Genomic DNA, 25,350 nt, shown 5'->3' on the forward strand with positions numbered 1-25,350 from the left:
CCAGATCTAATACTTTTAGACGAAGCGCCTCGTTATCCGCTTGCAATTTTAAACATGTTTTCTCAACCAGAGAAAGACGATGGTCGTGATCAGAACTAGCGTTTTCAACCTCCTGTAGCCGACCGCAGATATTCGTCAAAGAAGCCTGTGCTGTAGCCAGAGACGCTTCAAGACCGTGAAACCTTTCAGTCATCGTGATGTTTATTTTCTGAATTTCAGAAAGGACCTTGGAAAAACTTTTTTCACCATTCTCCGCATCTTTAGCAGGCTCCGAGGTTAGCTCGGCTTCGTCGACTGGTTCAAAGGGAGGAGTGTCGGTCCCGTTCGGAGGCTTCTCCTGCTTTTTAGCTTTTTCAGCTTTTGATTTGGGCATCCTGTTTAAGTTAGGAAACAAGTGTTCTTCAGTGAGAACCAAAAATTGTGAGGGATAAGACAATAAAGTCCAAAATGTGAAGAGAGTGTGAGGAGCTCCACAGAAACACGTCTACTCCATTCGGTGCTCACTAGCGCCCCCCATTCCACTGTGTTCCATTTCTCAGACTTTTTATCTGATTTAGTGTTCAGCTCAGATAAAATAATTATTGTGGGTGATTTTAACATCCATGTAGATGCTAAAAATGACAGCCTCAACATCGCATTTAATGTGTTATTAGACTCAATTGGTTTCTCTCAAAATGTAAAAGAACCCACCCACCACTTTAATCACACTCTAGATCTTCTTTTAACATATGGCATAGAAACTGAACATTTAACAGTGTTTCCTGAAAACCCTCTCCTGTCTGATCATTTCCTGATGACATTTACAATAATTGATTACACAGCAGTGGAGAGTAGACTTTATCAAAGTAGATGTCTTTCTGAAAGCGCTGTAACTAAGTTTAAGAATATAATCCACCCACTGTTATCATCTTCAATGCCCTGTACCAACATAGAGCAGAGCAGCTATCTGAACGCTACTCCAACAGAGGTCGATTATCTTGTTAATAATTTTACCTCCTCACTACGTACGACTCTGGATACTGTAGCTCCTGTGAAAACTAAGGTCTCAAATCAGAAGTACCTGACTCCGTGGTATAATTTTCAAACACATAGCCTAAAGCAGATTACTCGTAAGCTGGAGAGGAAATGGCGTGTCACAAATTTAGAGGATCATCATTTAGCCTGGAGAAATAGTTTGCTGCTTTATAAGAAAGCCCTCCGCAAAGCCAGAACATCTTACTATTTGTCACTGACTGAAGAAAATAAGAACAACACTAGGTTTCTCTTCAGCACTGTAGCCAGGCTGACAAAAAGTCAGAGCTCTATTGAGCCAACCATCCCTTTAATGGACTAAGGAGCTTGGAAAGAAAAGCGTCTGGACTTCTTTGAGTTGCTTGAAGACGTTTCACCTCTCATCCGAGAAGCTTCTTCAGTTCTAAGGGTCAATTGGTGGGGAGTCCCAGATTTAAACCTAGTGGGAGTTTTCCCCTGAAGTGGGACAAAGGACCCCCTGATGATCACATGAGCCAAGGTGTGAAAGAGGGTGTGGGTCCTAATCAGCCGGGGTTTCGGGTGAGCTCATTGTGAAACCTGGCCCCACCCTATCATGTGATTTCCTGAGGTCAGATGGCCCAGGATGTGAATGGGCATTAAGGCATCTGGGAAGGGATCTCAAAAATGAGATCAATGAGCTCACCCGAAACCCTGGCTGATTAGGACCCACACCCGCTTTCACACCTTGGCTCATGTGATTAGGTTGAGGATCATCAGGGGGTCCTTTGTCCCCCTTCAAGGGGAAACTCCCACTAGGTTTAAATCTGGGACTCCCCACCAATAGTTGGGTTGCGGTCACGTGGTTCTGATGACGTGCGGAGGCAGCGCGATTTTTGAGTGGAGGGCGGAAGTAAACATGGAGGACACTGTGGAGAGTCAGGAGAGCAGCTATTGTGCAACTTTAGACCCCGTTTCTCGGGAGAGATATAAACAGATAGTTAAAAAATATATCGGACGTGATCCGTATTCTTTGAAAATGTCCGAATACACCACAGAAGTAAAGGATTTGCCTACTATCGAGGCTGTGGATATCACCAACTACTTGGTCCTCCAGACTTCTTACTACACTAGGCAGCAAATGAAAGCTTTCAAGAGTCTGGAGGCGTACAATTTTTTTGTCAGCGGGTGGGTCCACAACCTTGGAACAAAACGTCTCCGTGATGGATACAGTTTGGTGTTTGCAAGGGTGAGTGTTTGTTCTTATATTGCTTTATCTTAAACACGCTAACAGTTAGCGGTAGCGGCTTTAACGTCAACAAACATGCCACATCCTTAGGACTTCGTTAGAGTGACAGTTGTTTGTTTCAAGGTAAACCATTCCCAGAGGTCTAACGAGACACCTCTGAAGACTTGGGTAATTGCAAAGGAGGATGGAGAAGTGATTGCAGCTCATTGCAATTGTATGGCAGGGTTAGTAGCCTAATTAAGTAGGATGTTATTGCAATGAGAACACACACATACACACACACACACACACACACATATACGCATAGGGCACTGCTAGCATTTTGCAGGTGTACTTCAGTAGTAGTGGGGAGAGAGTGTTTTCTTTTAGCTAAGAATTCATCAGCTAAGAATTTGTGTGATTGCCTTAGATCCCTCATGACACTCAGATGCATTTTTCAGATAGAGGGTAGAACTATTCAGTCATGTCATCACCTAGATAATGATTTCTCTATAGGCTGTTGAGAAAGAGTTAATGAATAAACATGTTACTTCAAATAAAGTGCCATTGCACATTAGTATTAGTAAGCTATGCATCATCAAAATGTACTGTAAATATTGCATTTCATGTTAAAAAGATTATGTGCTCTATTTCCAGACTATCAGAATCATGCTCGCACGTTGGAGCTGTTCTTTTTGCAGTTGAAGCTGGGGTGAAAATGAGAGCGACATGCACATCAGAGCAGTGCAAGTGGCTGATGCCATCTCATGTTAAAAAGGTAAGCCAAAAAGCAAAATGAAGGATAAAGAATGTTATATTGGGACTTCATGTGACAGTAGGATAAAATATCTTCCCCTATACTGCTACCTTGTCGTGGTGGGGAAGCTTGAGTGCCTCAATGACCCTGTAGGCTATACCGGCGGGGGCTTCAAGCTCCTGGTAGATCTAATCAAGCCGGGCAGGTTGCAGGTGAGGGGTCAGACAAAAGGCAGTACTTTAATAAATGAAGAGTTCTATTCCAAAACGCTATAACAGCATTTAAAAGCCATTTCCTTTTTCATGACTAACATAACCATGACTGCAGAACCGTATACTGTATATCACACCCTTCTCATGCATGCCTCAACACCCTAGCACTTGTTTTCTGCGCACACACACACCTGACTGCAGCACTTTATATATTCACATTTCTCATGCATTCCTCAATACTCACAACTCCTCACACCACATTTTCATCAACATGGAACTGCTTACTTTCCACTCCTTTTATACCCAGCACATGGCACCTCCATCCCCACCCAACATACACACACACACACTTCACTGCCAACCAACCACTATACCCAGCCTAAAACACACATACTCACTCCACTGCCATCACTGTTCAATTTCGAATATTTTTGGAAACGAATATATAGCGATTTGGAAAAGAGCTTTTTAAATTTTAATGATCTTCTTTGGCTTAATTTTTCCAGATTCCTGCTTGCCCAGTAACTCTGATTGACTTCTCTTCAGCAAAGTCAAAAAAACGAAAGCTTGAGTGTTCCATTGATGGCTGCACAAGTACACAAAAGGTTGGGAAATCACTTCCATGCCCAAGAGTGCAGAGAGATTCAGAGACATACTGTAGGTTTTTTGAGAGTTTAAGCAAAAACTGTCCAAGGAGTGCAGCACTGATGTCTAGGGAACCTTACCACAAAGAATTTGTCCCCCAGTCTAGCATGCTTCCTAAAACTGTGCCTGAGTACAGAACACCAGAGACACTGCAGCTCCCCCCCAAAGACCTTGAAGAGCTATGCCTGGACTTCCAGCTTGAAGAGCTCACCCTGTCCCAAGTCCAGGCTGTAGAGAGGGCGACTCGAAGTCAGAGTGCAAGCAGTATTTGGTTTAGGCAAAGAGCTGGACGCGTAACTGCCTCTAAGCTGAAACAAGTTCTTAAGACCAACCCCCAGCAACCATCAAAGAGCTTGATCAAGGCCATATGCTATCCAGAGGCATATAGGTTCACCACAGCTGCTACAAGGTATTTAGGGTTTGATGTAGGGTAAGGCAGAGTTAAGATTTGGGGTATGAAACTGTCCATAACTGTAACTAAAAAAGTGTTATGAAGATGGAGGTTAGTTATAGGCTTATACGGCTAGGGTTATACAGGGTAAGAACTAAGTATAGTTTAGGGTAATGGCATATTGTATAATACATCACTTTACTGTTTTACACATCCAATACTAAGTAATAATTTCCTTTTCATGTTTGGCATGTGTACTGTTTATAGTTATGGATGCAAACATGAAGCACAAGCCAGAGGAGCATATGAGAAGCTTATGAGCCAGGAGCATGCAGGCTTCTCATGTATGGACAGCGGTCTCTGGCTGAACCCCAAGTGGCCATACATGGGGTCCTCCCCTGATGGGATAGTCACTTGTGACTGTCATGGAACTGGCATCTGCGAGATTAAGGTATTGACTCTGTTGTAGTCAAGGCCATAGGTGTGACATCTTTCCATAAGAATCAGTGAACTGAGTAAAAATGCAGGAAATACCTTTTCTAATTTCTAATCTATTGTTCAATTAAGATAAGATGAGGCTTTATTGTCTGTCTCAAATAGACATTTGTTTTGGGCAATGAGAGATTATGATAACACAGACCACACCCATCATCTTTGCTTCTTCACTGTTTCATCAGATAAATCTTGATTGTTGTTCTCATCACTGTGATTTTAGTGCCCACACTCTCAGAAAGATGCGGTCAACCTGCGCATGCGTGCTGGGGAGAAGGGCTTCTGCCTCATCAGTGACGGGGATAATGTCACACTGGACCCAACTCATGACTACTATTACCAAATTCAGGCACAGCTTCACATTGCAAATGCAGAGTACTGTGACTTTGTTGTGTGGAACCGCAATGACATATTTGTTGAAAGGATTTTGCCTGACCTTGAGTTTTGGGATGATGCGATTCCTAAAGTTGAGTGTTTTTTTAGAAACAGTATACTCCCAGAAATACTGGGACAGCAAGTTACAAACATACATGTGTAATGTGATAAAAGGACGACAACATAATGACATTTTGAATATTGTTATGACCTGATGGTAGTCATTATGAGTTCTGGCTATTGTATTTGCTCTGACGTAGCATTAGAGCACAAATTGTCATTTAATTTTATTGTACATTTAATTGTGTCATTTAAGTGTTGTGTAACACTACACAATGATTAAATGCTATTGAGGCAGCATAATAATACATTGGTGGTTTATTTACAAGATTAGACTTTTAAACAAATAAACAAAATAGACTGCAATCCATCTCACAGTATAATACTGTACAAACTGCCAGCACAATATGACAGTTGGAGAAAAATATTTCATTTGAAAACATTTACAGACTAATCAGGAGTCAGGACTTAGGTACTACTATTACTCTACCCTGTTCTACTTATCACCAGAGCCAAGCAGCAGATACTGGACACTACTCTTCCTCTCCACCCCCTTCTGTGAGCCGTGACAGTGACAAGACATTTAATTTTTTTTAACTGATTGATTACCACCCACCCCCCTTACTCCAGTGGGACAACAGACTCGGAGAGATTTGATAAGGCACAACAAATTACCCCAATCTTGTCGATCAATGCATGTGTCTCACCTGGCTTTGTGGACATGTTCTCTATTGGCATAGCCCTGCTCTGCAGAATGTGATATTTCCTCCTGACTAAACCTATGACTCGCTCAACATGGATACGCAAATTGGCTATTTTCCTTGTCTCTGCCACTTCATAGGCTGACAGCTGTTTTCTCCCTTTAGTGAATGCCGGTGTCTGTAGTGAAGCACAGTAAAACCCCACATTATCGCCAATATTGAACCCACGATCTGCAAGGACAATATCTCCAGGTAACAAGTTCTTTAGGAGGCCACTCTCTATTGTGATCTGCTTATCGCTAACTCTCCCTCCCCAGGCAGAAGATATGTAAGTGACGTAGCCTTGGGGGGCAACACCAATCAAAAATTTTACAGTGTGATGGTGCTTGTAGTTGGACCAAGTTTGAGCTTGTGCAAGAAGATTAGATGGTCTCTCAATAAAGACTTCAAAGCAATCAACAATCACAGCCACTTTACATCCAAATGCCTGTCTGAAACTCAGTGGCATCGTAGCTTGAAGAACATGTCGCTCTGGCCACTCAATTAGGAACTCTAACCTTTTATGAAGTATGTCAATTACTTTATGCCAAACTCTAGAAGCAGTGGACAGAGAAATATTGAACCTGAAAGCTAAATCTTTCAGGGGCAGATTTAGTCTCAGCCTCAGCAAAACTAGTATGAATTGTTCAAATTTGGACAACAAAGACATAGGTCCCGAGGTGATATAGGGCTCGCACAGTTCAAAAATCTGAATTAAAACTAAGAAGTTGGGGAGCCCTGTGTAGAACTTTGTCTTGTCTTCATTTTTTTCAAAAGCCTCCTGGCTGAACTGTGTGTCCAGAGCCTTGCTCCGAAGAGCAACCAGCTCTACTGTGTTCTGTCTCAAAACATCCTCCATCTTCTCGATGTCATCCATCGTCAGCTCTGTCTGGCATCCAGCAGCCGCACAGCCTGCAATATAACAGTGGGGGAGCATAATCAGCATAATAGAGGCAACCTCAATTTTTACTCATTTTCACTGTAGGAGTTTTTTAGTGGGCTATTAGAATCTGGTGTAATGTGTTTAATTCACTATGTTAATTTAATGTAATTATTTTTTTTAATCAACAAAAAAACATGTTGCGTCTAAACAAAAAATATATTTATATGTTTCTCACCACAGAAACCTTACATTACGGATATCTTTACTTATCTGTGAAAGGAGACTGTCTGGAATCTGGCAATATAAGAACCATAGCAGTGTACAAAAACCTGTGGTGTGTGCCTGACGGTAATAAGTGCCACTTTTTCTTTTTTTCTGAATAAAATGGTATGGATTTACTCTGTGATTAAAAAATCACAAACATGTAATATGTAACTTGGACCATAATCATTACAGATAATGGCATCTTTTTCTCTTTGACATGATTCTTGTTTGTTTTACATCTCAGCACAATATCTTACCTGGATAAGTGAATGTCTCATTCACACTGAAGTCTTCTGGTTGTGGATTCTCAGCTGGAAGCTGCAGTTCGGGGTTCTCCACTGTCACTAGGCTCAAATCCGGGCTCTCAGCCGTCTGTTGCATATCCAAAATCGCCTCTGCACATCGATGTTGTTCTGCCTTAAGCTTCATTCTTTTCTCTCGTTTGAGAACTGATTCCGATCTGGGTTTTCGTTCGTAGCCGAGATTGACCGTCGGAGCCCAGTCCTCCGACTCTTCGTCATCCAAAGCACTTGGGCAGCCTATAGTCCCAATCAAGTCAATATTAGACTACTAACTTAAAAGCACTAAGTAAACGAGAATTTAACGACAACCTAATGCTAATAAGTTCGTTTGCAAACATAACATTACCTCTGACGAAGTGGTCGCTGCAGACACGGGCATTGGCAGACTCTGCTCCTCCCGACTGTAAACGTAAATTTAAAATCCATTTTTTCCTACGTTTTTCGGTTAGAATTTTCCATTTTTCTCCTCTTCGTTGGGCTATTTTTGGTACCCTAAAATACCGTTTATCGGTTTCTCTGGTCGACCTACTGGAGCATCCGTAAACACAACAGGACATAGGCATTTTGCGTACTGTCTGTCTGTGATTTTGCGCTTATCTTTTTCACTTCCGACCGCCAGTCAAATTTCGCGCTTTACGTCGACGTCACGTCTACGTCAAATGAAACCTAGCTATTGACCCTTAGAACTGAAGAAGCTTCTCGGATGAGAGGTGAAACGTCTTCAAGCAACTCAAAGAAGTCCAGACGCTTTTCTTTCCAAGCTCCTTAGACCACAATGACCTGGATGACTAAGAACCTTCACAGACACATCCCTTTAATGTTAACTAGTAATGACTTCATGAACTTCTTCACAAATAAAATTTTTATCATTAGAGAAAAAATTACCAATAATCATCCCACAGATGTAATATTATCTACAGCTACTTTTAGTACCATTGATGTTAAGTTAGACTCTTTTTCTCCAATTGATCTTTCTGAGTTAACTTCAATAATTACTTCCTCCAAACCATCAACGTGTCTTTTAGACCCCATTCCTACAAAACTGCTCAAAGAAGTCCTGCCATTAATTAATTCTTCAATCTTAAATATGATCAACCTATCTCTAATAATCGGCTATGTACCACAGGCCTTCAAGGTGGCTGTAGTTAAACCTTTACTCAAAAAGCATCTCTAGACCCAGCTGTCTTAGCTAATTATAGGCCAATCTCCAACCTTCCTTTCATATCAAACATCCTTGAAAGAGTAGTTGTCAAACAGCTAACAGATCATCTGCAGAGGAATGGCTTATTTGAAGAGTTTCAGTCAGGTTTCAGAGCTCATCACAGCACAGAAACAGCTTTAGTGAAGGTTACAAATGATCTTCTTATGGCATCTGACAGTAGACTCATCTCTGTGCTTGTCCTGCTAGACCTTAGTGCTGCGTTCGATACTGTCGACCATAATATCCTATTAGAGCGATTCGAACATGCTGTAGATATTGCAGGTACTGCGTTGCAGTGGTTTGTATCATATCTATCTAATAGACTCCAATTTGTTCATGTAAATGGAGAGTCCTCTTCACACACTAATGTCAATTATGGAGTTCCACAGGGTTCGGTCCTAGGACCAATTCTGTTTACATTATACATGCTTCCCCTAGGCAGTATCATTAGATGATATAGCATACATTTTCACTGCTATGCAGATGACACCCAGCTCTACCTTTCCATGAAGCCAGGTAACACACACCAATTAGTTAAACTGCAGGAAGGTCTTAAAGACATAAAGACCTGGATGGCCGCTAACTTTCTGCTTCTTAATTCAGATAAAACTGAGGTTATTGTACTCGGCCCTGAAAATCTTAGAAATATGGTATCTAAGCAGATTCTTACTCTGGATGGCATTACCTTGGCCTCCAGTAACCTTGAGGAACCTTGGAGTCATTTTTGATCAGGATATGTCCTTCAGCGCACATATTAAACAAATATGTACGACTGCTTTCTTCCATATGCGCAACATCTCTAAAGTTAGAAATTTTCTGTCTTAGAGTGATGCTTAAAAATTAGTTCATGCATTTTTTACTTCCAATCTGGACTACTGTAATTCATTATTATCAGGATGTCCTAAAACTTGCTGAAAAGCATTCAGTTAATCCAAAATGCTGCTGCAAGAGTCCTGACAGGGACTAGAAAGAGAGAGCATATTTCTCCTGTTTTGGCTTCCTTTCTTTGGCTTCCTGTTAAATCCAGCATTGAATTCAAAATCCTGCTCCTTACATACAAGGTCTTAAATAATCAGGCCCCATCTTATCTTAATGCCCTTGTAGTACCATATCACCCTATTAGAGCACTTCGCTCTCGCTCTGCAGGCCTACTTGCTGTTCCTAGAGTATTTAAAAGTAGAATGGGAGGCAGAGCCTTCAGTTTTCAGGCCCCTCTTCTGTGGAACCAACTTCCAGTTTGGATTTGGGAGACAGACACTATCTCTACTTTCAAGATTAGGCTTAAAACTTTCCTTTTTGCTAAAGCATATAGTTAGGGCTGGACCAGGTGACCCTGAATCCTCCCTTAGTTATGCTGCAATAGACGTAGGCTGCCAGGGATTCGCATGATCCATTGAGTTTTTCCTTTCCAGTCAACTTTCTCACTCACTATGTGTTAATAGACCTCTCTGCATTGAATCATACCTGTTATTAATCTCTGTCTCTCTTCCACAGCATGTCTTTATCCTGTCTTCCTTCTCTCACCCCAACCGGTCGCCGCAGATGGCCGCCCCTCCCTGAGCCTGGTTCTGCCGGAGGTTTCTTCCTGTTAAAAGGGAGTTTTTCCTTCCCACTGTCGCCAAAGTGCTTGCTCATAGGGGGTCATATGATTGTTGGGGTTTTCTCTCTATCTACTGTACAATATAAAGCGCCTTGAGGCGACTTTTGTTGTGATTTGGCGCTATATAAATAAAATTGAATTGAATTGAATTGAATGCCTTCTTCAACACTTGTAGCTTGGATTTTCTTCTAGTGACAGAAATTTGGCTAAATTTGGGTGAGTTGAGCCCGCTTTTTGAACTTGTCCCTGTAACTATCTCAACTCACCTCGGACTACCGCCCAGGGTGGAGGGTTAGCCACTGTATATAAAAACTCTTTCAACTGTCAGCAGCTAACAGCTGATGTTTACGCCAGCTTTGAACTGCAGTTGTTTGAAATCCACCTGTCCACTCCGGTGCTGTGTGCGCTGGTGTACTGACCACCAAAATACAATACAGAATTTTATCCAACACTTTCTGAATTCTTGGCAGGAATTCTGCCAAGGTTTGACAGTGTTTTAATTGTAAGGTGTTGAGGTTTAAATTTATAATCTTAAATGCTTTTTGGATTTGGATTTAATAAAGGGATTTTAAGATCCATGTTTGCTGCTTAAATACTTTGCTGACCAATGACTTCTTAAATCTTATAGACTCTTGTTCAGTCAGTTAAAGGCCCGACACACAAATGTGGACATACCTTGGATCTTCTATTCTCTAGTGGCCTGACTCTCTGTGACACTGAAATCTGCAACATCAATTTCTGATCTGCAAAACCTGGATCCAGCAGTTTTATCCAAACACAGATCAATTTCTAAATTGCCTTTTCTTTCTAAAGTCCTGGAGAAAGTTGTCCTTCTTCAGCTCCAGACCTTTCTAGATAAAAATGACACTGGTGAAGTATTTCAGTCTGGTTTTAAAGCACACCACAGCACTGAAATTGCTCTTTTAAACGTTTTTAATGACCTTTTATCTTTTACTGACCTGGGAGATTCTGCCATTTTAATACTATTAGACCTCAGTACTGCCTTTGATACCGTAGATCATAGGATTCTTACCTCTCGGATCTGTCAGTCCTCTGAAGGGTTTGTAAGATTGTTTGGAGGATGTTAAGGCATGGATGGCTTAAAACTTCTTAACTTAAATGAACAGAAAAAAAAGAGGTCATTGTGTTTGGTCCCTGTGACCACTGTGACTGTGGGCCCTTGCAGCTCTATAAAAGAATTAATTGCGAGGAACCTAGGAGTGATTTTTGATAGTAATCTAACATTTGATAAACAGATTAATGCTGTAATCAAGACCAGCAAAAGTAAAGCCATTCATCTGTTTTAGAAACTTTGAGAGAGCTATGCATGCCTTCATTTTATCTCGCCTTGACTTTTGTAATAGTATTTACTCAGGTGACTGCCATCAGTCAGCTGACTGCAGCTGGTCCAAAATGCTGCAGCACGGGTACTAACTGGCACACGCAAGCAAGAACACATATGTCCCATTCTGGCATCCTTACTCTGGCTGATTCTTTTTCTTAACTTTTATCAAACATGAAGTCTAAACTACAAAAACACCAAACCTGGGACAGTGACATATTCAGTCTGTTAAAATGTCCAGCATGGACATATGAAGAATATGACACAGTTAAATGGAGCCCTGCTGATGCAGACGTTCTTCTGGTCTCACTTCGAGCACCTGGTGAAGCTAACATGCTAACACTAGCATCACTGGATATATCCCCACTCTTGTCACAGCAACATACAACTCTCATGGCTAGACTTTTCACTGTTTGGCTCCTGTTAGCTTGTGGAAATATAAAGTACCATATTCTTTTTATAATAAGCTCAATGTGCTTATAATGTGCAAATAAAGCCAGAAGCAGCTAGTACTGTTAGCATCAGCAACAAGCCCTGTCACATTTATACACTGTTAGAGCAATGGCTCCAATTTACAGCCTTTAAAATAATTATTAAAATGCTGTCTGTAAATGCAGTGTCATCAGTCCAGATGTTACCACATTACTCTATGATACTCAAATTAAACAGAACTGATAAGGGGAGATTAAAAGCAATGCTGTCAGTCCAGTCCTTGTATTACTGCCCTCTGCCAAGTTAATAAACACTGAATATGGTCTTATTGATTCTAAGTTCATTTGTTTTACTTACACATGTGCACACATTCATTCTAACCTGGAAATAGAAAACCATCAAGGAGCAATCTCTGGAGTTTTACTTTTACATGATGGTCGTCTTACATCTTATGTAATCTGGAGATTTATATCCAACAGCTGGAATTTATATGATTACATCCACAATTTGTTGAATCTTATCACTGAAGGCCCAGCATATTGCAGTGAATATAATTTAAGCATGTTAAATATCTACATAATCTAATTTCTTAGTGTTGAGAAAAGATGCATATTATCAGTGCTAAACCCCATAGCAAGCAGGTCTGGCCCGAATCTGGTATCAAGCCGGCACTGCTGGCTGACTTCTGGCGAGATAAGACGTATGTCATCCAGATATGGGCCAGGCCTGGCATAGATGGCACTGTATGTGATGGCATGCCACATCTGGCTCGATTGTGGTTTGGTTGATGTGGCCCAGGCTCATAGAAAACAGGCCTGGCCTGGATCTGGCATCAAGCTGGCACTTCTGACTGACTGGTGTCATGGCAGAGTGTATGTGAACCAGATATGCGCCATGTCTGGCAATAACGCCACTGTTTATGCGATGGCATGCCATATCTGGCCCGATTATGGTTTGGTTTATGTTGCCCAGGCCCATAGAAAACAGTCCTGGCCGGGATCCGGCATCAAGCCGTGACTTCTGACTGACTGGTGTCATGGCAGAGTGTATGTCAACCAGATGCGGGCCAGGTCTGGCAATGAGGCACTATTTATGTTCCTATTTTCCTATTTGAGTTAGAAGACCCAAATGCCATGTTGCAATACTATACTGCTATGGTACCCAACGTTTGAAATGCAGGTTCAGCAGGGTTGTGAGTCTACACTTTATCCAAAACCTAGTGAGGGTTTACTCATCTTTGCCAGCGGGTGTCTGTAGCTCAGGTGGTAGAGCAGGTCACCTATTGATTGGAAGGTTAGTGGTTTGATCCATGGCTTCTCCAGTCTGCATGTCGTGAGTGTGAATGTGTATGAATGTAGTTAGGAATCACTCAGTTAAGACAAAGTATGTGGTTGGGTGAATGTGGCATGTTGTATAGAGCACTTTGAGTACTCTGGGAGAGTTGAAAAATGCTATATAAGAATCAGACCATTCACTGTCCGAACAGGGTTTTGTCATGTTACTTTTGCACCATGATGCACATGTTGTTATTGCATGGTTTAATCAAGGTACACATTAGGCTGAGATCTGGGGGCAGAGCTGAAACTGTTCTGGGCCAGCACAGGGCCAGCAGTGTGTCTGCAACTGGCCCGTGGCGGCATACCACTTACAGATGGCCCACATACCACAAAGAATGACGGCCCTTTGGTGGCCCAGACCAGGTTTGCCAGAGGTAATCCACACATGGGCCAGCAAAGGACCACCAGTGTGTCTGCAACTGGCCTTGTGATGGCCCATGTGTGGGCCACCTTTGGCAAACCAGATCTGGGCCACCAAAGGGCCGTCATTCTTTGTGGTATGTGGGCCATCTGTAAGCACATTGTGTGGGCCAGGTCCGGACCATACCAATTTTGCTATGTGGGACACTTCACCACAGTATTGGAAATTTTCTATTTGATAGTTAACATTTTGATAAAGATGAACTCTTTAATACATTTGGTGCAGATTTTTGAATCAGGGGATCAGATTGGACATTTCATTGCAAATGTAAAAGAAAAAGTGAAGAAATATCACTACCAATAATTTACATTAAAACATTTCCATCAAGTTATTGTTTATGCAGGGACATAAATCAGGTTTTAAATGATCAATCAGTCATCAATCAATCCTGACCTGAGAGTTTCCATTTTACAGTGTGGACTCTTTACTCCAACAGACAGATGCTTCACTCCTGAATCCTGCAGGTCAGAGTTACTCAGGTCCAGCACCCTCAGACTAGAGACCTGGCAGCTGAGGACTGAGAACAGAGCTTCATAGCCTCTCTCTGACAACTTACAGTGACTGAATCTGAAAAATGAAAGATAGACATTAAATAAACACTGTTTGTTATGTGAGGATGAGGCAAGCAGGCAGGAGGTGGACCCAAATGCAGAACTCAAACACAAAAGATGAACTTAAGGCGGCAGCTTTATTGCTGGGAAAAATAGTCCGAAAATAACATAATCTCACAAAAACAAACTAAACTTAGAAAAAGGGAATCTAGAAACAAAAAACACTGGGAAATGAAAATTCAGCAAAGGAAACTAGAAACTAGGGGCAAACTGATGTAAGACCATCAAAGTAAAACAGGAAATAACACGAACATCAACCCAGGAACACAAGACACAACACAAGGATAACAAGGGAGGTACAGAGAAAAAAAAACGTAAAGGCTAGAAAACTCACAAAGCTGAAAAAGAATAACTAAGAAACATGAAATTCAGAAGCGAAAACTATGATAAAGAATCAAAACAAAGAACAAAACCTACTACGGAGTCACCTGACTCCAGATAGATTTAGTGATATGTAATTGATATGTAATCATGTTTTTTCAGGAATCCTTCATTCCGTTATATATATATATATATGTATATATATATATATATATATGTATATGTATAGATAGATAGATAGACATTTTTATTGGAAAATTCTGCCAATTGACAAAAAACACAGCATCGCTTAATCTCACCTCAGAGTATTCAGTTTACAGTGTGGAATCGTCAGTCCGGCAGAAAGAAGCTTAATTTCTGAATCCTGCAGGTTGTTGATACTCAGACCCAACTCTCTCAGACGAGCGGACTGGGAGCTGATAACTGAGGACAGAGCTTCACAGCCTCTCTCTGAAAGATAGGGCACACTCAGCCTAAGGCAAAAGAAACAAAAAAGATATTATTTAAGGTTGACTGATTAACCTGAAATTTGAAAACAATTACACTGCTAAGCAGAAACAAGTGAGGAGCTGGTGGATTTGCTGACACTGGTTTAGTACCTGCTGTCGCATACAGTGGCTTGCAAAAGTATTTGCTGTTCACAAATGCTGTCCATCTAATCTGACTGAGCTGGAGCTGTTTTGCAAAGAAGAATGGGCAAGGATTTCAGTCTCTAGATGTGCAAAGCTGGTAGAGACATGCCCTAAAAGACTGGCAGCTGTAATTGCAGCAAAAGGTGGTTCTACAAAGTATTGACTGAATAATTACGCACACCCCACTTTTCAGTTATTTATTTGTAAAAAATGTTTGGAATCATGTATGATTTTCGTTCCACTTCTCACGTGTACACTACTTTGTATTGGTCTTTCACATGGAATTCCAATAAAATTGATTCATGTTTGTGGCTGTAATGTGACAACCCACACAGCAAAATTGGTATGGCCCAGATCTGGCCCACACAATGTGCTTACACATGGCCCACATACCGCAAAGAATGACTGCCCTTTGGGGGCCCAGATCTGGTTTGCCAGAGGTGGCCCACACAAGGCCAGTTGCAGACACACTGGTGGTCCTGTGCATTCTTAGATAACATTTTTCAATTCTCCGAGATTACTCAAAGTGCTCTATACAACAAGCGACATTCACCCAACTACACACTTTCGTTTAACCGAGTGCTTCCTAACTACATTCATACACATTCACACTCATGGCATGCAGACTAGAGGAGCCAGGGATCGAACCACTAACCTTCCGACCAATAGGTGACCTGATCTACCACCTGAGCTACAGCCACCCACTGGCAAAGATGAGCAAACCCTCACTAGGTTTTGGATAAAGTGTAAACTCACAAACCTGTCAAACCTGCATTTGAAACGTTGGCTACCATAGCAGTATAGTATTGCAACATGGCATTTGGGTCTTCTAACTCAAATAGGAAAATAGGAACATAAATAGTGCATCATTGCCAGACCTGGCCCACATCTAGTTGACATACACTCTGCCATGACACCAGTCAGTCAGAAGTGCCAGCTTGACACCAGATCTGGACCAGGCCTGTTTCTATGAGACTAGGCCACATAAACCAAACCACAATTGAGACAGATGTGGCATGCCATCACATATACAGTGCCATCTATGCCAGGCCTGGCCCATATCTGGATGACATACGTCTTATCATGCCAGAAGTCAGCCAGCAGTGCCGGCTTGATACCAGATTCGGGCCAGACCAGCTTGCTATGTGGGAAAATGTGGAAAAGTTCAAGGGGGCCGAATACTTTTGCAAGCCACTGTACATACACGGCTGTTCATCAGTTTCCAGAAATAAATATCTGTGATTATTTTAATTAATTCTTACTGATCACAAGCTGAACCTTACAAATATTAATAATAATAAAAAAGAGAGACTCTAAATGGTTAAGATTACATTGATTAGAGGTTCTCAAAGTTGTTTTTTATTAATTTTTAAATAACTGCCCATCCCTGGTCTCTATTAACTCCAGTGGGTCTGAGCAGTACCAAAGGCAAAGAGCTGGACTTCTGCAACAGTGATGATGCAGGTGAGCTGAGCTGCAGTGATGAGTGAGGGTCTGACAGACTGCACTGCTGAGGTGAAGCAGAATAACAGATATACTTCCTTTAAAGGTGGACAGTGGAAGGTTAGGGGATGATGACTCCCCATTCTGTGACCAGGTGAAAAGCAAGTCTGTTTGCATTCAGCAATGAGAGGGAAGGCTGACTCAGATCCCGGGAGTGAGGGCTAGTTAGACTCCAGGACTGCAAAAGTCCTTTGATCTCAATAACCTCAAGATATGATCTAAAGATTGTGGGAGACTAAACCAGTACAGTTTCCATGGAAATTATTTCTGAAAAAGGAGATACAGAAATTAGCCAAGTCCTTACATCAGAATGCAAAGCAGTGAGATAAAATCTCAAGTGTCATGTCTCATTATCCAGGGTGTAATTGTTAGTGTTCTCTGGGTCCTTAATGGTCATTGCAAACTGTGTCAGTCTCTACTGTTTGTTTAAATGTACAAAGCAAAACAAGCAAATAAATCTGGAATCAGGAAACCAGAAGAAACCAGTGAAGAGCAGGTAGATTTAGCGACACTAGTTTAGTGCCTTCTGATACAGGCCTGTGAATAGTACAGTACTACAGTTACTACAGTACTGTTGGCCACTTTCTTAATTCTAATACATGTGATTACTGCAAATGTAGTTATAAATTATTTATCACATGCTGGACTTGGTGCAGACTCTTGTTTCATTTTCTGTATAAAACATGCTTTAAAGCGCCGCCCTCACTGAAGCGCAACTTTCTTTTGATTGGATAATTTTATAAAACATGCTGAAGGGCAGCAGCCAATCATCATGAGTTCCATCTCCTCTACCTTCTGGTTTAGAAATTCTAAAACTGTAAACTTCATAAAAACATGATTGGAAGTAAAATCTTCTCAGATGCATTTTTACTATTTAGATCCACAGCAGGACGTCTCTCCGTGCTGTGAGGAACACTGGATTTCAAACACTAGCTGTATAAACCTCTTCCTGTTTAAGGTGTGTATAAAGGGGATGAGCAGAAATGCAGACTTCATGGAGAATTTTTGCTTTTAGGAAATATCAAAGGTAAAGTAGAGATCCATCCAGTCCCTTCCACTTGGCCCACAGAGAGACAGACAACCACTTTCACTCACATCTGCATGCAGTTTAGATCACCAGTTACCCTAACTGCATGTCTTTGGAAGGTGGGAGTAAACTGTACAGTACCCAGAGAGAACCCACTGTAATTCTGTGAGAACATGAGTTATGGCAGCCTTACAGTTAGATATGGTTTCTGACAAGAAACAGGACCTGAGTGGCAATTTCAGTTATAAAGCCCAAGTTTTTCCCTCCATACTTGATGCAAACAGGACAGCCATGGCAGAGGTTTATATTTAAAAAAGGGAGAGTGTGCACTGAAAATGAGATACAAACCAGACCTTAAATTACAAACATCAGAAAAAGATGTTGGTGAATTATATGCTTTAGAAAAAAGGAACCAAACTCCTGGAGTTGGAGACAAGTGAACAACCTGAAGATAATAAACCTGTCAGAGGGGCTGAAAGATCAGAGCTCATGTTCTTATTGGCTGGGCTGGATTGTCCTTTGATAAAAGTTACAGACAAAAATGTCTCAGAAATGCTGACATGTCGTGCTGGAGTGAAACATCAAAAGTATCATATATTTAAGTGACTGATGATCATTTAAGTCACAATTTTTACTTTTTTAAAGGCTAGGTTCTTTGAACTGAGCATGCCTGATTTTGTTAAGTAGAATCATGATTTTAAGAATGAAGTGATGATCACATATTTCCTCACAGAGCTTTGTTGGAGGCTTTGACCACTGGCAGCATTCTCAGAAGAGCCTCCTCTGAAGCAGAGTATTTCTTAAGGTCAAACTCATCCAGATCTTCTTCTGATGACAGTAAGATGAAGACCAGAGCTGACCACTGAGCAGGAGACAGTTTATCTGTGGAGAGACTTCCTGATCTCAGGGACTGTTGGATCTGCTCCACTAGAGAACGATCATTCAGTTCATTCAGACAGTGGAACAGATTGATGCTTTTCTCTGCAGACAGATCCTCACTGAGCTTCTCTTTGATGTACTGGACCGTTTTCTTATTGGTCTGTGAGCTACTTCCTGTCTGTGTCAGCAGACCTCGTAGGAGAGTCTGATTGGTCTGCAGTGAAAGACCCAGGAGGAAGCGGAGTAACAAGTCCAGGTGTCCATCTGGACTCTGTAAGGTCTTGTTCAGAGCAGTCTCATAAAAGTCTGCCTCTGTAGGCTCTTTTGTTTCAGAGTTCTGTGAGTTTGTTTGTTGTTCTTCCAGCAGATTGAGTCCAGAGTTGATGAAGGTCAGATGGACATGAAGAGCAGCCAGAAACTCCTGAACACTGAGATGGATGAAGCAGAACACCTTGTCTTGGTACAGTCCTCTCTCCTCTTTAAAGATCTGTGTGAACACTCCTGAGTACACTGAGGCTGCTCTGATATCGATGCCACACTCTGTCAGGTCTGATTCATAGAAGATCAGGTTTCCTTTCTGCAGCTGATCAAAAGCCAGTTTTCCGAGAGACTCAATCATCTTCCTGCTGTCTGGACTCCAGTGTGGATCTGTCTCAGCTCCTCCATCATACTTGATCTTCTTCACTTTGGCCTGAACCACCAGGAAGTGGATGTACATCTCAGTCAGGGTCTTGGGCAGCTGTCCTCCCTCTCTGGTTCCCAGCACATCTTCCAGAACTGTAGCAGTGATCCAGCAGAAGACTGGGATGTGGCACATGATGTGGAGGCTTCGTGATGTCTTGATGTGGGAGATGATCCTGCTGGCCTGCTCCTCGTCTCTGAATCTCTTCCTGAAGTACTCCTCCTTCTGTGGGTCAGTGAACCCTCTGACCTCTGTCACCCTGACAACACAGTCAGGAGGGATCTGATTGGCTGCTGCAGGTCGTGTGGTTATCCAGAGGCGAGCAGAGGGAAGCAGTTTCCCCCTGATGAGGTTTATCAGCAGCACATCCACTGAGGTGGACTTTCTAGGGTCAGTTAGGATTGTAGTTTTGTGGAAGTCCAGAGGAAGTCGACACTCATCCAGACCATCAAAGATGAACACAACCTGGAAGTCTTCAAAGCTGCAGATTCCTGCTTTTTTGGTTTCAGTAAAGAAGTGATGAACAAGTTCCACCAAGCTGAACTTTTCCTCTTTCAGCACATTCAGCTCTCTGAAAGTGAATGGAAATATGAACTGGATGTCCTGGTTGGCTTTGTCTTCAGCCCAGTCCAGGGTGTATTTCTGTGTTAAGACTGTTTTCCCAATGCCAGCCACTCCCTTTGTCAGCACTGTTCTGATTGGTTCATCTCTTCCAGGTGAGGCTTTAAAGATGTCTTCTTGTCTGATGGTTGTTTCTGGTCTGTCTGGTTTCCTGGATGCTGTTTCAATCTGTCTGACCTCATGTTCATCATTGACCTCTGCAGTCCCTCCCTCTGTGATGTAGAGCTCTGTGTAGATCTGATTCAGAAGGGTTGGGTTTCCTGCTTTAGCAATCCCCTCAAACACACACTGGAACTTCTTCTTCAGTGCAGATTTAAGCCCAGGCTGACAATTTTTAAGAGTATCTGAATAAAAAATAGCAAATAGGCTAATTAGGCTGTTGCAGTTTATACAATGTCAACACATGTTTATTGGCATCTTGTTAACTTGTTTAAATGTCACCCAATATTTGGGTACTTTGATGTTGAATCAAACTGAGCCTTCTCCTTAAGCTTCTATGATTTCCATGAAATATTAGAAATATACAGCACAGTACCTGTAATACCTACAGCATGTTCTAATCGTTCTAATAGGATATTATGGTCGACAGTATCGAACGCAGCACTGAGGTCTAGCAGGACAAGCACAGAGATGAGTCCACTGTCAGAGGCCATAAGAAGATCATTTGTAACCTTCACTAAAGCTGTTTCTGTGCTGTGATGAGCTCTGAAACCTGACTGAAACTCTTCAAATAAGCCATTCCTCTGCAGATGATCTGTTAGCTGTTTGACAACTACTCTTTCAAGGATGTTTGATATGAAAGGAAGGTTGGAGATTGGCCTATAATTAGCTAAGACAGCTGGGTCTAGAGATGGCTTTTTAAGCAAAGGTTTAACTACAGCCACCTTGAAGGCCTGTGGTACATAGCCGATTATTAGAGATAGGTTGATCATATTTAAGATTGAAGAATTAATTAATGGCAGGACTTCTTTGTGCAGTTTTGTAGGAATGGGGTCTAAAAGACACGTTGATGGTTTGGATGAAGTAATTATTGAAGTTAACTCAGAAAGATCAATTGGAGAAAAAGAGTCTAAACGAATATCAATGGTACTAAAAGTAGCTGAAGATAAGATTACATCTGTGGGATTATTATTGGTAATTTTTTCTCTAATGATAAAAATTTTATTTGTGAAGAAGTTCATGAAGTCATTAATATTAAAGGGTTGGCTCAATAGAGCTCTGACTTTTTGTCAGCCTGGCTACAGTGTTGAAGATAAACCTAGCGTTGTTCTTATTTTCTTCAGTCAGTGGCAAATAGTAAGATGTTCTGGCTTTGCGGAGGGCTTTCTCATAAAGCAGCAAACTATTTCTCCAGGCTAAATGATGATCCTCTAAATTTGTGACACGCCATTTCCTCTCCAGCTTACGAGTTATCTGCTGTAGGCTACGTGTTTGAGAATTATACCACGGAGTCAGGTACTTCGGATTTGAGGCCATAGTTTTCACCGGAGCTACAGTATCCAGAGTCGTACATAGTGAGGAGGTAAAATTATTAACAAGATAATCGACCTCTGTTGGAGTAGTGTTCAGATAGCTGCTCTGCTCTATGAGCACTGAAGATGATAACAGTCAATTCAATTCAATTCAATTCAATTTTATTTATATAGCGCCAAATCACAACAAAAGCCGCCTCAAGGCGCTTCATAGGTACAGAGAAAAACCCCAAAATCATATGACCCCCTATGAGCAAGCACTTTGGCGAGAGTGGGAAGGAAAAACTCCCTTTTAACAGGAAGAAACCTCCGGCAGAACCAGGCTCAGGGAGGGGCGGGGCCATCTGCTGCGACCGGTTGGGGTGAAAGAAGGAAAACAGGATGAAAGACATGCTGTGGAAGAGAGACAGAGATTAATAACAGATATGATTCGATGCAGAGAGGTCTATTAGCACATAGTGAGTGAGAAAGGTGACTGGAAAGGAAAAACTCAATGGATCATGGGAATCCCCGGCAGCCTACGTCTATTGCAGCATAACTAAGGGAGGATTCAGGGTCACCTGGTCCAGCCCTAACTATATGCTTTAGCAAAAAGGAAAGTTTTAAGCCTAATCTTGAAAGTAGAGATAGTGTCTGTCTCCTGAATCCAAACTGGAAGCTGGTTCCACAGAAGAGGGGCCTGAAAACTGAAGGCTCTGCCTCCCATTCTACGTTTAAATACTCTAGGAACAACAAGTAGGCCTGCAGAGCGAGAGCGAAGTGCTCTAATAGGGTGATATGGTACTACAAGGTCATTAAGATAAGATGGGGCCTGATTATTTAAGACCTTGTATGTGAGGAGCAGGATTTTGAATTCAATTCTGGATTTAACAGGAAGCCAATGAAGGGAAGCCAAAACAGGAGAAATATGCTCTCTCTTTCTAGTCCCTGTCAGTACTCTTGCAGCAGCATTTTGGATTAACTGAAGGCTTTTCAGGGAGTTTTTAGGACATCCTGATAATAATGAATTACAGAGAGTGGATTATATTCTTAAATGTTGAGGCTGTCATTTTTAGCATCTACATGGATGTTAAAATCACCCACAATAATCATTTTATCTGAGCTGAGAACAAAATCAAATAAAAAGTCTGAGAAATCAGAGAGAAACTCAGTGTAAGGCCCAGGTGGACGATATATGATAACAAGTAAGACTGGTTTCTGAGTTTTACAGCTGGGGTGGACAAGGCTAAGCATCAGGCTTTCAAATGAATTAAAAGTCTGTCTTGGTCTTTTGATAATTAACAGGCTGGTGTGAAAAATTGCTGCCACACCGCCCCCTTGTGCTTCGAGGTTTCTGGTAGTTAGAATGACTCGGGGGTGTTGATTTATTTAAACTAACATAATCATCCGGCTGCAACCAGGTTTCTGTAAGGCAGAGTAAATCGATTTGTTGATCAATTATTAAGTCATGTACTAACAGAGACTTGGAGGAGAGAGACCCAATATTTAATAATCCACATTTCACTGTTTTACTCTTTCGTTCAGATGTGGATACTGTATTGTTCTTTCGTTGTGATTTTTCATGTTTAAGTTGCTTGTTGCTGGTTTTTAATTAGTTTTTTGTCTGTTTGGGAGCTGACACAGTCTCAATGGAGATGGGTTTTTGGGGGGGTAGCAGGAGGAGAGAAGCTGCAGAGAGGCATGTAAGACTGCAACTCTGCTTCCTGGTCCCAACTCCGGATAGTCATATTTTTGGGGTGTTTAATCAATTTGTCCATATTTCTAGAAATGAGAGCTGCTCCATCCAAAGTGGGATGGATGCCGTCTCTCCTAACAAGACCAGGTTTCCTCCAGAAGGTTTGCCAATTATCTATGAAGCCCACATCGTTTCTGGGACACCACTCAGACAGCCAGCAATTTAAGGAGAACATGCGGCTAAACATGTCACTCCTGGTCTGATTGGGGAGGGGACCAGAGAAAACTACAGAGTCCCACATTGTTTTGGCAAAAGCTACACACCGATTCAAAATTGATTTTAGTGACCACCAATTGGCGTAACCGGGTGTCATTACTGCCGACGTGAATTATGATTTTACTAAATTTACATTTACCCTTAGCCAGCAGTTTTAAATTTCCCTCAATGTCGCCTGCTCTGGCCCCTGGAAGACAATTGACTATGGTTGCCGGTGTCTCTAGCTTCAAGTGTCTGAGAACAGAATCACCAATTACCAGAGTTCGACCCCCGGTGGGTGTGTCGCCGAGTGGGGAAAAACAGTTAGACACATGAACAGGTTGGTGGTGTACCTGGAGCTTCTGTTTAAGACTATCCTTCCTCCTCACCATCACCCAGCCGCCCTCTTTCCCCAGCTGCTTGGGGTCTGCCAGGGAACAGGTACCGGGGCCTTCGCTATCTTCGGCTGCACCAGCAATTAGCACATCGTCATATACCAGCTAGCCCAACTTCAGTAACCCTATGTCACTACAGTTTAGTGTTCTGTCTTCATTTATGTCGGACGTGATAACAGAGTTGAACATTTGAATTTGTTTCCAAAATCCCTCATTCAGGACATGCTATGTTGTATTTAGATGGACGCTAGCGAGCTAACTTCCTGCTAACTTCTAACTCCATTAAATCTCAGATAATACAGATGAGAGACTTTAGACAGTTTTTCAACTCTCAGTGATGCCACAGTGATCGTTTGATTTATGGACCTGCAGCGGAGTTCGAGCCCAGACACGGCTAGTGACGTCAGACTTAAATACTGGATTGGATGCTGCCGGTCCAAACAATTTGAAGCATTGTTTTTAGTTTGACTCATATTTGTTGGATAACAAATGTTTTGAAGCTATACGAGCTGTATCTAGCAGTTTAACTGTTTAGTTAAACCCTTATTCATTAAATATAATGTTTATTTAGAAATTGTGTACAAAACAGTGATGTGCGGATCGATACTGAAATATTGATTCCTCCGATACCAGTCATTTATGTTCTAGAATCGATTCTCACATTAAAATATCGATATTTTAATCATTTAGGGTAAAATTGTAGTTCATACATTAACAGGAACACAGTGGAAAGAAACTATATCATTCGGATAGTCTACATTGGAAGGAACTACGGTTTATAAACGTGAGTGTGCACGGGGGCGTGCGCACTCACATTTATACAGCCGTATTTCAACAATGGCTGAGGGTAATTGGAGTCATGTGTGGACGTGTTTTACATCCACAAACAGCCGAGTCGTGGTTTGCGATACATGTGGCAAGAAAGTGAGGTGTTGTGGCAACACCACTAACCTTGTCAAACACCTTAAAAGCAAACCATATGAAAGAATATGACAAGCGTATATTGAGGCGAACTGAAGAGGAGAAGAGGGACAGGTGCTGCTAGGGCGAGACAAACGTCTCTCACGGAGTCCTTTAGTGCTGTGGCAGGCAAGGTGTTCAAATAGTGCACAACTTCAGTTTTTTTTTTTTATCTCTATATGATGAATTATGCATTATTAAGTGATAAGAACAAGTAATCTGATGTCCTGTAATTATTACAACGCTATAATTTGAGATATAATAAAAGATTAAAGTTTTTGTACAAAGTATCGGTATCAGATCTGTATCGTCGATACCACCCTGAATTTTACTTGGTATCGAATCGGAAAGGAAATCAGTGGTATCGCACATCACTAGTACACAAGAGTACCTTAATGTATTTAGCCCAACTGACTTTCATTTTGATATTATTCTTGTCATTTCTTATTGACCTTGTTTATTTGATGCAGGCCAGGTGACACCTTTTTGGTTTAAAAAGGATGGCGAGCCAACGAACTCCTAGAAGCAGGAATCGTTCTGCATTAAAGCTTCCACTTCCACTGGTCTGGTAAGAAGTTGTCAAAGACGATGCTCTGTCCCCCTTTCCACATTCATACACACCAATCCCCCGGTTAATGGGCAATAGCGCTTGGACATCTCTCATGA

The 25,350-nt window shown here is 41.7% G+C and overlaps 3 protein-coding genes across 6 annotated transcripts in view; 1 reads left to right on the top strand and 2 right to left on the bottom strand.

Moving 5' to 3' along the window:
* Positions 1-1,810: 1,810 nt before the first annotated feature.
* On the bottom strand, positions 1,811-7,991 carry LOC109201557 (uncharacterized). 2 transcript variants are annotated; one of them, XM_019357311.2, is made up of 3 exons: positions 7,665-7,991; positions 7,274-7,555; positions 1,811-1,898 (listed from the first exon to the last, which is right to left on the bottom strand). In XM_019357311.2, exons 1-3 carry the CDS (start codon positions 7,879-7,881, stop codon positions 1,828-1,830), a joined length of 570 nt encoding a protein of 189 aa, XP_019212856.1. In that variant the 5' UTR covers positions 7,882-7,991; the 3' UTR covers positions 1,811-1,827. The 2 variants fall into 2 exon arrangements, with proteins under 2 accessions (XP_019212856.1, XP_019212855.1); XM_019357310.2 differs by lacking the exon at positions 1,811-1,898 and adding an exon at positions 5,584-6,781.
* Positions 1,894-5,451, top strand: LOC102082786 (uncharacterized). 3 transcript variants are annotated; one of them, XR_003218828.1, is made up of 5 exons: positions 1,894-2,442; positions 2,855-2,975; positions 3,673-3,771; positions 4,470-4,653; positions 4,918-5,447. XR_003218828.1 is itself a non-coding variant. In XM_019357321.2 (5 exons), the coding sequence occupies exons 1-5, from the start codon at positions 2,435-2,437 to the stop codon at positions 5,230-5,232; spliced, it is 1,176 nt and encodes a 391-aa protein (XP_019212866.1). In that variant the 5' UTR covers positions 1,894-2,434; the 3' UTR covers positions 5,233-5,451. The 3 variants fall into 3 exon arrangements, 2 of the variants coding, with proteins under 2 accessions (XP_019212866.1, XP_019212865.1); XM_019357321.2 differs by having other exon boundaries at positions 3,673-4,220; positions 4,918-5,451; XM_019357320.2 differs by having other exon boundaries at positions 1,894-2,218; positions 3,673-4,220; positions 4,918-5,450.
* Positions 7,992-18,472: 10,481 nt separating the features above from the next.
* The window catches only part of LOC109201556 (protein NLRC3-like), a 38,271-nt gene continuing 31,393 nt past the window's right edge, over positions 18,473-25,350 (bottom strand). The window contains exon 4 of the mRNA XM_025905146.1: positions 18,473-20,271. Coding sequence (XP_025760931.1) covers positions 18,473-20,271 — 1,799 coding nt within the window. The remainder of the gene's footprint in view (positions 20,272-25,350) is intronic.

The sequence above is a fragment of the Oreochromis niloticus genome, unplaced genomic scaffold, assembly GCF_001858045.2.
Source record: "Oreochromis niloticus isolate F11D_XX unplaced genomic scaffold, O_niloticus_UMD_NMBU tig00008834_pilon, whole genome shotgun sequence".
In the NCBI taxonomy this organism is placed as follows: domain Eukaryota; kingdom Metazoa; phylum Chordata; class Actinopteri; order Cichliformes; family Cichlidae; genus Oreochromis; species Oreochromis niloticus.